The following is a 14,385-nucleotide window of genomic DNA, read 5'->3' on the forward strand; positions in this document are numbered from 1 at the left end:
GTGTGTGTGTGTGTGTGTGTGTGTGTGTGTGTGATTTCCTGTCTTCACTGAAAGGAGGCGTTCAGTCATCCTCCCCTCTCCTCCCCCATAATACTCCTCCTCCGTCTCTCTGATTCCTCTCTCTCCTTCCCTCTATCTGTAATATCTGTTTATTGATCTTAAAAATAGTTGATAAGCCAGTTCTATAGAGAATGACATCATCAAGGCATGCAGATGTAAAATTTTTTATTTAATTTTTAAACATAAAATAAGTCAGTAAACGCCATTTTTAAAACAAAATAAATAAGAATTACGAAAATTATGACTTGAAATCAAATAATTTCCATTCATGTGTAATAAGTAACAAGTGCAGCTGCTTTATTTAACATTTCACTGAAATAACATTTTGATCAAATCAAAAACAAAATAAATTTGGCAAGTAAGTCAAAAGAAAATAAAAATTTGTGGTGGAACTTAAATATCCAAAAAAACACCAAACCATGGATGAATGTGTCCCTGTTGTCAACAATGACATCAATGACAGCTGCTCCGTCTCCGCTCCGTGTGTTTACAAACACCACCTGTCTGGGAGCGAGGGGGCGGGGCTCACCTCTACATCCACAAAGGTGATTGGTCGGAGGCGATTTAGATGGTCCAAACTGATTGGCTTCCAGCTGCAACTCGCCGAGCGCGGAAATGAACAGATCTGCAGAGTTCATTATGGGAGTGATCCACCGGCACCGGCTCCTTGCGCTCGGAGGAACTTATTTTCACCGGAGATTTAAATATGTCGGACTTCAGCACAAAGACCCCGTAATTACCGGTTAACGGAAACTCTGCAACCGGTTGCGGTTTTTAACGTTTGCATCCTTCCACCCAAGGAAAGGTTGTTTTCCTGGAGCGCTGATTTACTCAACAGTGACGTTATCACAGGATGGTGAACGGTGACGTACGTTCTACAGCCTTTTCTCAGTCCTGGCAACTGACAGCTGATGTGTGGCTGCCAACCTGGCAACCACTTGGAAAAGTTAGCCCCGGACCTTGCAGAGCCATTTTGAATTCCATGTCCACCCCTCGGCCAGACAGGTCTGCTCACTACCCCTGCAGCTTGACACACCCGCCGTGTCTCACATCCCTCCCGTCTCACACCCATCCAGCCGAGCGTCGAGCAGCAAGTACCACCTTTGTGTCTGAGCGGGAGGTGAGGTGACCTCATGCCAGGCCCTGTCCGTCCATCCGTCTGACCACCTGTCTGTCTGGCTGGCTCGTGAAAGCGGTCGATGAGAAACAGCCTCGCTGTCTCGCATCCGCCCTGTCTCACACCTATTCTGTCTCCCATCCGCTGTGTTTCGCACCCGCTGGCTCGCATCCATCCTGTATCACGTCCATCGTGTCTCACATCCCTCCCGGCTCACATCCATTCTGTTTCGAATCCGTCCCGTCTCGCACCCATCCAGCCCAGCGCTGAGCGGCGAGCGCCGCCTCCGTGTCTGAGCACGGGGTGAGCTGACCTCATGCCAGGCCCGGGCGGCGGCGGCGGCGGCGGCGGCAGCAGCAGCAGCAGCAATCCAATATGGCAGCATTTACTGGAACTCTCCCCGCCCCCCCCGTCCGGCCACAGACCAGACCAGTGCTCTGTGGTGACAGGAGGAGAGATGGTGCAGCTCCACATCGCTGCAGGATGTGTGTGTGTGTGTGTGTGTGTGTGTGTTCCATGCTGATTGAAGAAGCGTCGTGCTGCGACTCAGTCACACTGTTGTGTCTGGAGAAGATCTGTCTGTCTGATTGTCTGTCTATCTGACTGACCGCCTGTTTGACTGCTTTATGTCTGAAAAGCAATCAGTAAGAAACCGCTTGATCATCTCACTAACTGGCTGACTGTTTGTTTTGGAAGCCTGTGTGTTTCAGACCAGAGTTGTTATCCCTCCTCGTCCTCCTCCTCCTCCATCCTCCCTCATTCATAAGTCCTCCAGAAAGGGAGGTCAGGACGCCCCTGTGGACCTGGCAGGGAGACCCCAGGACCCTCCCCCTGTTCAGGGTTTGAATTAGTCTCAAATTCCAGTTTCACCATTGAAAGATCTCAAATGAGGTTTTTTGGAAGGTCCACCTGCGTGACTGTATTCTCAGTTTGCTGTCATTTGATTTTAGACAAAAGCTCCACCCAAAATGGAACAAACCATTTCGGTGGTCCAACTGTAGCACCAGTTTAGAATGTGCACGGCTTGGGTTTGTGTGTGTTGTTTATTTTAGGATATAAATTCTGTATATAATGAATGTGTTGTTTATTTTGGGATATAAATACTGTATATAATGAATGTGTTGTTTATTTTGGGATATAAATACTGTATATAATGAATGTGTTTATTTTTGGATTTAAATGCTGTATATAATGAATGTGTTTATTTTTGGATTTAAATGCTGTATATAATGAATGTGTTTGGAGGTTGTTGAGGTATCTTTCCTGTTGCTTCAGAGTGACAGGAGATGTGTTTCTGTTGCTGCAGGAAAAGCCTTGAATCACAAAGATCCTTAAAAGTCTGTCCCTGTCTGTCTCTCTCTCTGTCTCCCTCTCTTTATTTCACCCCTCTCGACATCTTTTCTGTATTTTCACGTCTCTCTCTAGCGCCACTTGTTCATCTCCCCCTGCCGTCGGTCAGCGGCTTGTGTGTTGCGGGCACCGTTGCCTAGCAACTGCAGCCAAAGAGAGAGAGTGTGTGTGTGTGTGTGTGTGTGTGTGTGTGTGTGTGTGTGTGTGTGTGTGTGTGTGTGTGTGTGTGTGTGTGTGTGTGTGTGTGTGTGTGTGTGTGTGTGTGTGTGTGTGTGTGTGTGTGTGTGTCTTTTTGAGGAGGGCTGGGTGCTCGTGTGGCATGACGCCTTTGTGTCATGCTTCAGCGAGACGTACACACACACACAGGTATCCTCGCCTCAGCGGCAGGACTCCAGGTAGCAGAGTTTACACAACATTGACAGAAATCTCAAACTCCTGTTGGGAATTAAAATCCCAGATTGGAGCGTTGCCTCCTTTTTGTGTTGTAGTGATATTTTGGGGATGGCTGGCGCTGCGTTAGATACTGACCAACCGACCCTCATGGACGCGGCTGTTCTGAGCGTTGGTTAGAACCGTCTGTGGAGCCGAGAGACCTGCATCACTCCACTGGAAAGAGATGACGACAAATCCCCCTGATATTTAGTCCCATTACAACATGGATGTTATGACCAGAACTCACCCTGCCACGACAAAATGTGTAGAAACTTATCACCTGAATTATTCATCAGGTTGAAGTGAACTGTCTGCCTTTCTGTGCCTCACATCCAGTGTGCGCGCGCGCACACACACACACACACACACACACACACACACACACACACACACACACACACACACACACACACACACACACACACACCAGCCAACCCCCTAGTGGAGGCTCAGTGTTGCACTGGTGTAATATCAGTAAATGGGTTTTATATGTAAATGTATTTAGCATATTCATTCATTACTCCTCTCTCAGGAGGGACCCCCCCAGTTAAACAATCGTCCTGTGGGGAAGCCGCATTGCGCTGCACATAGCGTCTGTCACGCTGTAACAGTGGGTGTGTGTGTGTGGGTGGGTGTGCGTGGGTGGGTGTGTGTGTATGACTTTGGGTGTGTTGATGTGGGAGATATGCAAATGTTTGGTGTATGGGGATTAAGTGTTATTAATGTGTTTGTTTTTTGTGTGTGTGTGTGTGTGTGTGTGTGTGTGTGTGTGTGTGTGTGTGTGTGTGTGTGTGTGTGTGTGTGTGTGTGTGTGTGTGTGTGTGTGTGTGTGTGTGTGTGTGTGTGTGTGTGCGCCCTCCCCATACCACCACCTGCAGTCTGCGCATCACGCTTTTATTTTGGAGTTTATGATTGGCAGACGGGATGGAGGAGGAGAGAGGTGGATGGGGGAGATGAATGCAGTGAAAGACGTAGGAGAGCGAGAGAGCATATGCATTACATTACATTTTAGGTCATTTCATCTATTTCCCGTTTTAATTTAACTGATTCTTACGCACACACACACACACACACAATCCTGTCCAATCAACTGGAGTTTTTACCCACAATCCACAGCGGCACCCGCTTCCCTCCATCAGGTGATCAAGCTAATGGCCTGTGTTTCCATGCACTTGGGTGGTTGATGCATCCATCCGTCCGTCCATCCGTACATTCTGACATCCATCCATACATACATCCTGACATCCGTCCATCCTTCCTTCCTTCTGGTAGTGGTCTACACGTACACTTCGTCTCTTTGGATAAACACCTTTTTGCACGTGAAGGTCCCTTTGTTCCACGTTCAGACACATCATCCTGGGACAAAGACGTGATGTTTGGATCTTGAGGCTCCGCCGCAGGTTGACGGAATCACACAATGATCGTAATGTTTAAAGTCCAGACCTTGTGCCGCCCGTCTCCCGGGATTCAGTCTGAACGTGGCCGTTTTACTGGCCATAGGACACACACACACACACACACACACACACACACACACACACACACACACACACACACACACACACACACACACACACACACACACATCCCTCTCTGTCAGTGTATTTAATGGCTTCCATAAATGCAGAATGACGGCACATGTGAGTTGAGAGCTTCTAGGTGTGTGTGTGTGTGTGTGTGTGTGTGTGTGTGTGTGTGTGTGTGTGTGTGTGTGTGTGTGTGTGGTGTCCAGTTGTTGTGTCTGTGTTGATGATGCTTTATTGTCAGTCTATCAAGACGTGTCTGCATCCAGGTGCATCATGGGTAATAGTGATGCACATACTGGGTTGATATTTTCTGCAATCTCCCCTTGTTCACACTCTGAATTGATTTATTTTCCTTTGATCAATACTACCCCATGTTCCAGGAATTTCCCTTTTTGGCCATTTGAGCATCACTGCCATGACTCTCAAATCAAAGTCAGATGAGTCATATGAATTTGCATTTTTTATTTTATTTTTTTTAACTGCTCAAAAATCTGCTTTTTCAGATCGCAAACATCCAAACCTCCTCAGGGAACATCACAGTCGATGCTCAACTCAAAGGCATTCTCACTAAATCTCTGCAACGCTAATAAAACGTGCAGCACAACTTTGCATTTCACAGTCTACGGGTCAATCGTCGTGCCCTTCTTTTTAGGATTAAATGTTTAAACTTTTGTTCATATTGTTGAGCTGTAAAATCACGACGCCACACAAACACTGAACCATGTGCACCTCAATTGTGGAGTTGTGGAGTAAATCATGACTATGACATAGAGCAGTCGCGCCGCCAGCAAGGGAACTGCCTTTTTTCAAGATTTTAAAACCTAATTTTATAAACTTGATTATTTTTTTATTATTTATTTTATTTTGTCATTCAAATTTTGTGGTTAGGCGGTTAATAACGCATTTTTCTGTGGTGTGACAAAGTAGAACCCATTTATTTTTGCTTTAATCATTTCTCTGGGGACCCCCTCAAGCCTCTTGATGAACCCCCTAACACGTGGCACTTTGTCTGTCTCCCAGGCCAGAAGACGTGCCTCCACCTCCACGGGATCTTCCCCTACATCTACGTCCCGTACGATGGCCCCGCCCAGAGGCCCGAGCGCCACCTGCGCCAGGTGGCCTTCAGCATCGACCGCGCCCTCAACGTGGCCATGGGAAGCCCCGCCTCCACTGCCAAGCACGTCTTCAAGGTGACGCTGGTCTCCGGGATGTAAGTCTCTCCTTGATCCGGTTCTAGATGCATGAGCCCAAGTTTTGAGGACGTCGCAACAAATATCCAAACTCCTTTATATTCACGGCGTATCTCAGTTATTAGTACACATAATATTTGAGCCTTTGTATATTCTGTTTATTTTTAGACGGCTATATGTGTTTAGCGAGTTTTGTTTAATTTCATTTAATGTCATTATTATTATTATTATTATTATTATTTTATTTATTTGTATTTATTATTATTATTATTATTATTATTATTATTATTACAGACAGTTCAACTTTTTATATGCTCATCACCTGTACTGCGCTCATATACCGCTGGAACGCAATATATATACATATCATTTGTTGTCTTTGTTTGTTTCAGTTTCTATTACACCATCCATATTTTTTGAGATCTGCTTTTATGTAAAATCTGACTTTCATCACATTAAAATGAATTATAACGAAAATATTTCATTCACACATTCTCATTCATCTAGACTGTGAAATGATGTTGACAATTTAGATTTTACGTGACGATGCCTCTGAAGTCCATTAACATCGTCCCGACACTAAACTCTCCTTGTCTCCCGCTAGGCCCTTCTATGGTTACCATGCCAACGAGAAGCAGTTCATGAAGATCTACCTGTACAACCCTCAGATGGTGAAAAGGTAAGAGGGGCGGTGCACTCAACTGAAGTGTGTGTGTGTGTGTGTGTGTGTGTGTGTGTGTGTGTGTGTGTGTGTGTGTGTGTGTGTGTGTGTGTGTGTGTGTGTGTGTGTGTGTGTGTGTGTGTGATTTCCTGTCTTCACTGAAAGGAGACGTTCAGTCATCTTCTCCCCTCCTCCCTCCCCCATAATACTCCTCTTCGTCTCTCTGATTCTCTCTCTCCTTCCCTTATTGATCTTAAAAACAATTGATAAGCAGCAAACAGAGACTGATATTTATCTGCATGAGCTTCAGGTTTAAACAGGAGAGGGAGAGCGGAGTGTTTGGAGGGCGAGAGAGGGAAACGAGAGGGGAGAGAGAGAGAAATCATGAATGAAAACTACAATTTTTATTTAAACTTTCATGTTTTGTCACTTCCTGCTCTCCATGAAAAGAACCCTCTTTCCTGGCTCTTTACATGAGCAGCCAAAATATCACCGTATTTTGTACTATTATTGAATGTATTTTAATTTAATGAATACTAATTTTCTCTGAGTTGGAAGTTGAATTTCCCGGGGTAACACTGGGTGTGGTGACCTTCCCCGTCAGGGTGTGTGAGCTCCTGCAGGGTGGGGCTGTGATGAACAAGAGCTTCCAGCCTCACGAAGGCCACATCCCGTACCTGCTTCAGCTCTTCATCGACTACAACCTGTACGGCATGAACCTGCTGCAGCTGGGGGCCGTCCGCTTCCGCAGGGGCCGCCACAGAGGTGAGGGCCGCTCTCTCTCCCTCTCTGCCTCTCTGCCCAGTCCGTGGACACATCGTTGTACATTCCTCGTTTCCTCCTCTTCCCCGTGTTGCTCCATGAGTGGGACCTGAGGGGGGAAAAAAAACACCAAACCCCCAGCAGCGTGAAAATGCATCTGGTGCAGGAGGAGGTGTGGAAAACCCAAACAGAGAGTGCAAAGAGGGTGTGATGAGCGTCGGGAGGAGGAGGAGGAGATGGAGTAGGAGGAGATGGAGGAGGAGGAGGAGTAGGAGGAGGAGGAGGAGGAGGGGTTGGTGTGGGCCGCTCGGCTGCCTCTAAACTCCCAGGATCCCTTGAGGGCCGGCTGAGCTCCTCTACTCTGCTCCATGGGGAACCGATGAGGGAATCCACTGTGTTTTAAAATGAATGTGTATCAGTCAGAAGCTGCAGTGCAGAGAGGTGATGATATCAAGGAGTCAAAGAGTCACCTCGTCTGCCTCCCTGTGTCCGTCCAGCCTCAGGCCAGCGGAGCTCCACCCCTCCCTGCACCTCCAAGGTCAACGACAGCCCCCTGGGGGGAATGTCTGCTCTCTGGGACGAAGACGCCCTACCCTGGTGAGCGCTCATCACATTGCCAGACAAAGGCTCCCGAGAAATGATTTGAACTTAAAAAACGGACGTCCGCCGACCAAAAGCACTTTTCATTGTATAATATGGGGGGGGGGGTAGATATTCAGATTTTGACTACGTTGATATTTTTCCGCGACGCGTAACCTGAATGTGCTTTGATCCGCTCCAGCTCGCTGGTCCTGGAGGAGACGGAGAGGCAGAGCTGCTGCGAGCTGGAGGCCGACGCCGTGGCCGTGGACATCCTGAACCGGCTGGAGATCGAGAGTAAGTCCCGCTCTCACCCAAACGTCACCGTTCAGTGTCTGTCGGACGGCGGTGGGTTGAGCCCCCCGGTGGAAACAGGTGCCAGGACGCTGTGCAGAGCCTCCCCGACGTGGCTGCTTTCAATCTCTCGTTCCCTCTGGATTTTTTTGGACGCGATGGGGAAATTGGCGCCCGGGGCGGAAAGCATCTGCAGCGGCGGCGGGAGCCTTTTTCCCGGCGTTCTGGCCAGGCAGCCGCTGTCCGGCGAGCCAGCTGCGCTGCCTCCACGTCCGGAGGAACGGAGCGTCGGGGTCGCCCCCTGTGTGTGACCTGCCCAAAACAAATATGGCAGACTCGCGCAGCCCCGCCCCCCTGGGGAGGAATGTGTAGGGAGGAAGAGAGAGAGGGAAAACCAGGCTGGGAGGATTCTGCTGGAGTGAACGGGAGAAGACGTGCGTGCGGCAACGCAGCGACTCCAGCGACAAATCTAAACCGGGGAACGTAGTCAGAACAACCAGTGAAGTCACTTGAATGTGAAACGAAATCAGCGAGCGACAGGTGCTGGAAAGCCTGCGACGTCTTGGACCGTCCTCTGCTGTTTGAAAAGATCACCACAGCTGAACCGGGAGGGAGGGAGCCCTGTGCTATAAGACACATCATGTGCTGTGCACGTTCAGAGCTTGACAAAGTGGAACAATGTGGAGGTAATTTGGGTCTCACAGTGGAACCCGCACTGAGCTCTGGTTGGCCGGCTGCCAGGGACAAAAACATGAACATGTCTTGTGTCGTGGCCGGACGCGTTTGAGCTGCTCGGTGGTCCCTTCTTCTCTGGAACCGTCTGCGGCCGACACAACGGGATATGAACCCGAGTCCCAGCTGGAAACAAAAGCATCTTCTGTTCAGCACTTGGATCCAGTGTCCACCACCTCTGTCATCTGATGCCTTTTGCTGATATGTATCTTTCTGACAAGGAACTTGGTTGTGGTTCTGGTTGTTCTGGTTGTGGTTGTGGTTGTGGTTGTTGTTCTGGTTGTGACTGTGCTCTTGGTTCCGTTCAGGTCAGATCGGCAGGAACCCCGGCCTGCAGGCCATCTGGGAGGACGAGAAGCAGCGGAGGCGAGAGAATGACCACAGCTCCCAGATCCAAACACCGGAGTCCCAAGGTGAGAGCTCGCCGGCCGCCACCCGGAAACCACCCGTGAGGCGCGGCGCTCCAGGGTGTGTTGACCTCTGACCTCTCCCCTCCAGATCGCGTGGGTGTCGCCCTGACGGACAGCGAGAAGGTCTTCATGAAGAGGTTCAGGGAGATCCTCAAGGAGAACGACTTTGACCTGTAAGTGTGTGTGTGTGTGTGTGTGTGTGTGTGTGTGTGTGTGTGTGTGTGTGTGTGTGTGTGTGTGTGTGTGTGTGTGTGTGTGTGTGCTAAACCACAGTCTAAATGTACAGTTGATGCTTTTAATGTTTATTCACTTTTGAATTGATTTTTCCTTCATCTCAAATAAGAACATTTGAGATGAAGGAAAGGACCAGGTCAAGGATGAAGGGAAGCATGTGTTCAAGGAGCTCCATTTTGGCTTTCGTTGGAGGTCTGTACAAGAAATGAACCAGTGGGAAGTTACGATGGAGAGAGGCCTCCTCCTCCTCCTCCTCCTCCGCAGCTTTAACTCAGGCAGCTTTTTAAAAAGTCATTAGGACTCAGTGGAGCTGAAACACCACATTTAACATTTCCTCTGGGGGGGGGGGGGTGAGATCACACTAGTGAGACAGTGTGTTTGCTGTCTCTCTGACCACATGAGTCACAGCAGGATGGAGATGTGTCACCTGTCTCATGGTTTGAGTCTCCCTGGTTCATCCGAGGACACGCAGCAGGAGGGTCGCCGGTTCGATTCTCCCGAGGCGGTCAGATCCATACTCCCGTGCTGTCTATGACGGAGTGGGGACCGGTTGGCACGCGGTGCTTAGCGCTGCCTCCTGGCAGTGGGAGCTTGTGGGCTGTGCGGACTTGGCTCACGTGGGTTCCCTCCCTCCACCTGCGTGGCTCTCAGTCCAGAAGACGTGTGGTCAGGCTCACGTTCCCACCGATGCCCTTGAGCAAGGCCTTGTCCCTACAGCTGGAGTTGGTTCCCGGGCGCCGTGCAGTGGCCGCCCGCCGCTGCCGGTTAGGATGCGTGAAAAGCGGAGGACACATCCCCCCGCGGCGATCAGTAAAGTGAAGTAAAGCGTGTTGTTCACCACGCTCTCCTTGATTGGAGCAGAGAACAGAGGTTGATGCAGGCGTCCATCACCGGGAACTCGGCCAGAGTTCGGTTCTTAAACTGAAGTTCACGGTGAGTCCAGGAGGCCTGACATGGCGGGACGAGTTTCGCAAAATATCCAATATACATCGCTTGAGGACCCCGCTGCCTGGACTGACCCAAATTTCCCAGGATGCATTTCAACGAGGACTCTACAACAGGACCAGAGTCCCCCCCGTCCTCCGTGTTGCTGAGCGTCTCCGAGGTGTCTCTGCTGTCACACCCAGATGGTTCACATTCACTGAGGGGAACCGAGGAGAGTGCAGTGCATTCTGGGAGCAGTTGGAGCTTCTGGCGTCCAGGCAGAGAACCCCAAGCACATGCACGTGCACACACACACACACACACACACACACACACACATACACACACACACACACACACACACACATACACACACACACACACACACACACACACACACACACACACACACACACCCACACTCCCGTACTTGTTCTCTCACGTCGTGCAGTCCCTCCCTCTCTCTCTCTCTCTCTCTCGCTCGCTCACGTTTTCGCTATCATCTGTCTCTCTGTCTTTCTGTCTCTGTCTCTCTGTCTCTGTCTTTCTGTCTCTCTGTCTCTGTCTTTCTGTCTGTCTCTGTCTTTCTGTCTCTGTCTCTCTGTCTCTGTCTTTCTGTCTCTGTCTCTGTCTTTCTGCCTCTGTCTTTCTGTCTCTGTCTTTCTGCCTCTGTCTTTCTGTCTCTCTGTCTTTCTGTCTCTGTCCGTCTGTCAGCTCCATTCTGTTTCTATTCCTCTGCGGCCGACTCCGGCACCAAACCCAGAACCGTCAAATGGCGGCGTAGGGGGAAGGGTTTAGCGTGAGGTTTTAATCACGGCGTCACCGCCGCCGCGTCCCTGACGTCGTTAGCAGACTAATGAAGACACAGACAGACGCTGTAGATCCGTGCGCCGCGCCCTCTGGAGACGCCGCCACCTCCGCAACCCAAAACGAAACCAAGACGGTTGTTTCTGGGCGCCACCCCGAACTACAAGTAATATTTTAGTGCTTTGCCCGAATGGCGTGAGCTCCGTAGGACGGGGTGTCAGGACGGTGCAGCCGAGCCACTGGATTTGACTGCAGAGGGTCTTCGCAGATTGGAGCTTGAATGAGCGACGGACGCTCTCTGCATCTGTGTTGTGTGAACTGTGATTCTGGAACGTGCAACTGCAGCGGGGTGTTTGTGGTTTTTATGAATGCAGTTTCCTTTAGGACTCGGTATTGGGAAGGATCTATCAATTTAAGTTGATTTTGATAGAAAGGTTCGTGGTTTGATTCAGTATAGATTCAATCCGATATTGATTTCAGTTTGCAAGCTGTGAAAAGAGATCATTTATATTCTAAAATGGCCTGGACAGATTTGTTGGGACCCTTCAATGAAAAATGAAGGAAAAAAACACTATTTTCTCTCAAATAACTTGAAATTCGCAAAAGTAATTGGTATCCATCATTGTTCATTCCACAGTTTCTTTGCTTTACTCTGACATACCAAAGGCATGCAGGTTTCATCTCATCTCAGGAGGAATGAAGCATTGTTTCAATGAGCTGTAAGGCAACCAACACACGTCCACGTCTGTATGTAATGTGTATTAAATATGGAAAGAGAGAGAGCTTTGCAACGTTTGGCACGCTCACAACAGCCCGTCCATTTTGAGCCGACACACCCACACACACACACACACACACCTGGCTACAAGACGAGAGCGACCTGGCTTCACGCTGTGGCCCCGTTGCCGGCGCTGCGACCCCGTCCTCACACCTGGTACGGCTGCTTCTCCGGCTGCCTGCTGCCAGCCTGACCAGCCTCTAAACCACCAAGTTTCACTCTCTCTTTAAGGAGTTTTCAAAATGCAGCTCTCTGCTGTGTGTGTGTGTGTGTGTGTGTGTGTGTGTGTGTGTGTGTGTGTGTGTGTGTGTGTGTGTGTGTGTGTGTGTGTGTGTGTGTGTGTGTGTGTGTGTGTGTGTGTGTGTGTGTGGCGCGGCACTGTCGTTACCACGGCGACGGTTCCCCGTTTTCTATATTCCCTGTGCCTTCTCCTCAGAAATAATGAGAACATTTCCATTGTCTGAAGCTGTACGTGCACTGAAACCACCACCAGGGAGGGAGAGAGATGACAGTGATGTCTTTTTTTGTGATGACGAAATGAACGACTCGTTGAAAAAACTTGTGCCAAAGACAGATAGATGGAAAGACAGACAGATAGATGGAAAGACACAGACAGATAGATGGAAGGACAGACAGACAGACAGATAGATGGAAAGACAGACAGATGGAAAGACAGACAGACAGATGGGTGGATGGATAGATATAGACAACACAGCCAGATAGACAGACGCCCATGCACAAACACACCCAAACAGATGCACATACACAGGACCAGGAATTTTCTTGTCATCATTATCACCATCATTGTTTTTATTATTATTATTACGATGTCTCCTGTCACCACACTCTGGACCAGCATGCTTTGCTGCGTGCAGTTTGGTTTTTAATGCTCTTTCCGGTGCAGCGTAGCCAGACGGCCTTTGTTCGATGTTTCGCACATCTCGCTGGCTGAGAGTTGCTAGGCGATGCGGCAGGGCATCGTGGGTAAGGGAAGTGGGAGTGGGGCGGGAAGCCCTTCACTCTGAGGCATCTGGACGGAGGACAACTCCAGTTGGCCTTGTGCCTGTTTTCCATTCATATTACCTCCTCTACACCCACACACACGCCACTTAGAGGGACACACACTACGCAGCACACTCCAATACACACTCCTGCATTCTAGACAAAGACATAGTGTACAACAGACTGAAGACATTCTTTTCATCTGCCAAATATACGCACAAGCACTCCAACCAAAATATACAGCCAGTCACACACGCACACACACACACACACACACACACACACACACACACACACACACACCGCTAACTAGCCGTCTTATCCAAACAAGGCCACGTAAACTCATGCTCATGTTTCATTTCACTGAGTCTAAATGAAAGCACTGAGAATGTTGCAGTCAATCTGTTCATTTTTAACTGTGTTTTACAGATGCAAACGTAACCGTACACCAGTGTACCACACAGTACGTCATCCCAAATAAAAATCCAGTTGAGGACTTGGGTCCTTCTATACGTGTGCCGACGTCGGAGGCCTAGCGCCTGTATAAAATGAAGCCTGTGAAGAAGGTTTTGTGCGTTGGCATTGGCGAAGACGTGTTGCTGAAGCTATTATTTTGAATGGAAGAAGTGGTGCATGTAATATGTTGACGTCATGGTGACAAATACATCAGTGCAACTCTTGGAAAAATGTACCTACCCCAGTAAATCCACATTTACCGTCTGGAACCGTGCCGGAAATGACTGACTAGTAAAAATGACTTTTGTGGCCTGGTCCTGTGATACTGACACCGCTGGGAGGTGGTTGGAGGCAGCAGCAGGATGTCTGATGTTCGTTGTGTCTCTGAACAGGACACAGAGCGACTCACCCCTCGGAGACACAGAGGAGGCAGACGGTGCGGTGAGCCCCCGCGACCTGAGGCTGCATCCCGTTAGCCTCACGCCGCACGGACCACCGTGCACGCCCGCCAACGCCGTTGAGGCCCACCGAGAGTCCCAGCCAGGTAGAGGTGTGTGTGTGTGTGTGTGTGTGTGTGTGTGTGTGTGTGTGTGTGTGTGGGTGTGTGGGTGTGTGGGTGGGTGGGTGTGTGTGAGAACTATTAAGCTGTTTCCATGTGTCAGATGGTATATTGAAAAGTCGGTAGCAATTCTCATTATGTATAAAATGTCAGAATATTGATATAGAATCCTATTGTGACCCCTCATCAAGCTTTTTCTTTGTAGTTGTCTTTGTGTTTTATTTTGTAAATGCAAACGATAGTAAATGTATTATGGACTTGGATTTACATCTTTTCAGTAAATAACCTGAAAATCTCGCTCCCTCTTTCTCTCTCTCCAGACAATGTGGGGAGTAGCGTTAAGCTTCCAGAGGAGGCCCTGGTGGATGAGGAGGCCATCCTGAGTCTCCTGGAGACGAGCCAGAGCTTCCTCCCTCTCTCCCAGACGTCCAGACACTCACCTCTGCTTGGTAAACACCGATCCCACTGCCATTCATTCAAAGTGCATTTCCATCAGCAGGAAATGTGACTCT

The 14,385-nt window shown here is 49.2% G+C and overlaps 1 protein-coding gene across 1 annotated transcript in view; it reads left to right on the forward strand.

Moving 5' to 3' along the window:
- Positions 1 to 14,385, forward strand: part of rev3l (REV3 like, DNA directed polymerase zeta catalytic subunit) — a 44,382-nt gene that overhangs the window by 9,440 nt on the left and 20,557 nt on the right. Inside the window, exons 2-10 of the mRNA XM_080024448.1 lie at positions 5,506 to 5,695; positions 6,280 to 6,354; positions 6,941 to 7,101; positions 7,596 to 7,695; positions 7,880 to 7,974; positions 9,012 to 9,116; positions 9,202 to 9,286; positions 13,707 to 13,858; positions 14,194 to 14,322. Coding sequence (XP_079880574.1) covers positions 5,506 to 5,695; positions 6,280 to 6,354; positions 6,941 to 7,101; positions 7,596 to 7,695; positions 7,880 to 7,974; positions 9,012 to 9,116; positions 9,202 to 9,286; positions 13,707 to 13,858; positions 14,194 to 14,322 — 1,092 coding nt within the window. The remainder of the gene's footprint in view (positions 1 to 5,505; positions 5,696 to 6,279; positions 6,355 to 6,940; positions 7,102 to 7,595; positions 7,696 to 7,879; positions 7,975 to 9,011; positions 9,117 to 9,201; positions 9,287 to 13,706; positions 13,859 to 14,193; positions 14,323 to 14,385) is intronic.

Source organism: Zeus faber, assembly GCF_960531495.2.
Source record: "Zeus faber genome assembly, chromosome: 2".
In the NCBI taxonomy this organism is placed as follows: Eukaryota; Metazoa; Chordata; class Actinopteri; order Zeiformes; family Zeidae; genus Zeus; species Zeus faber.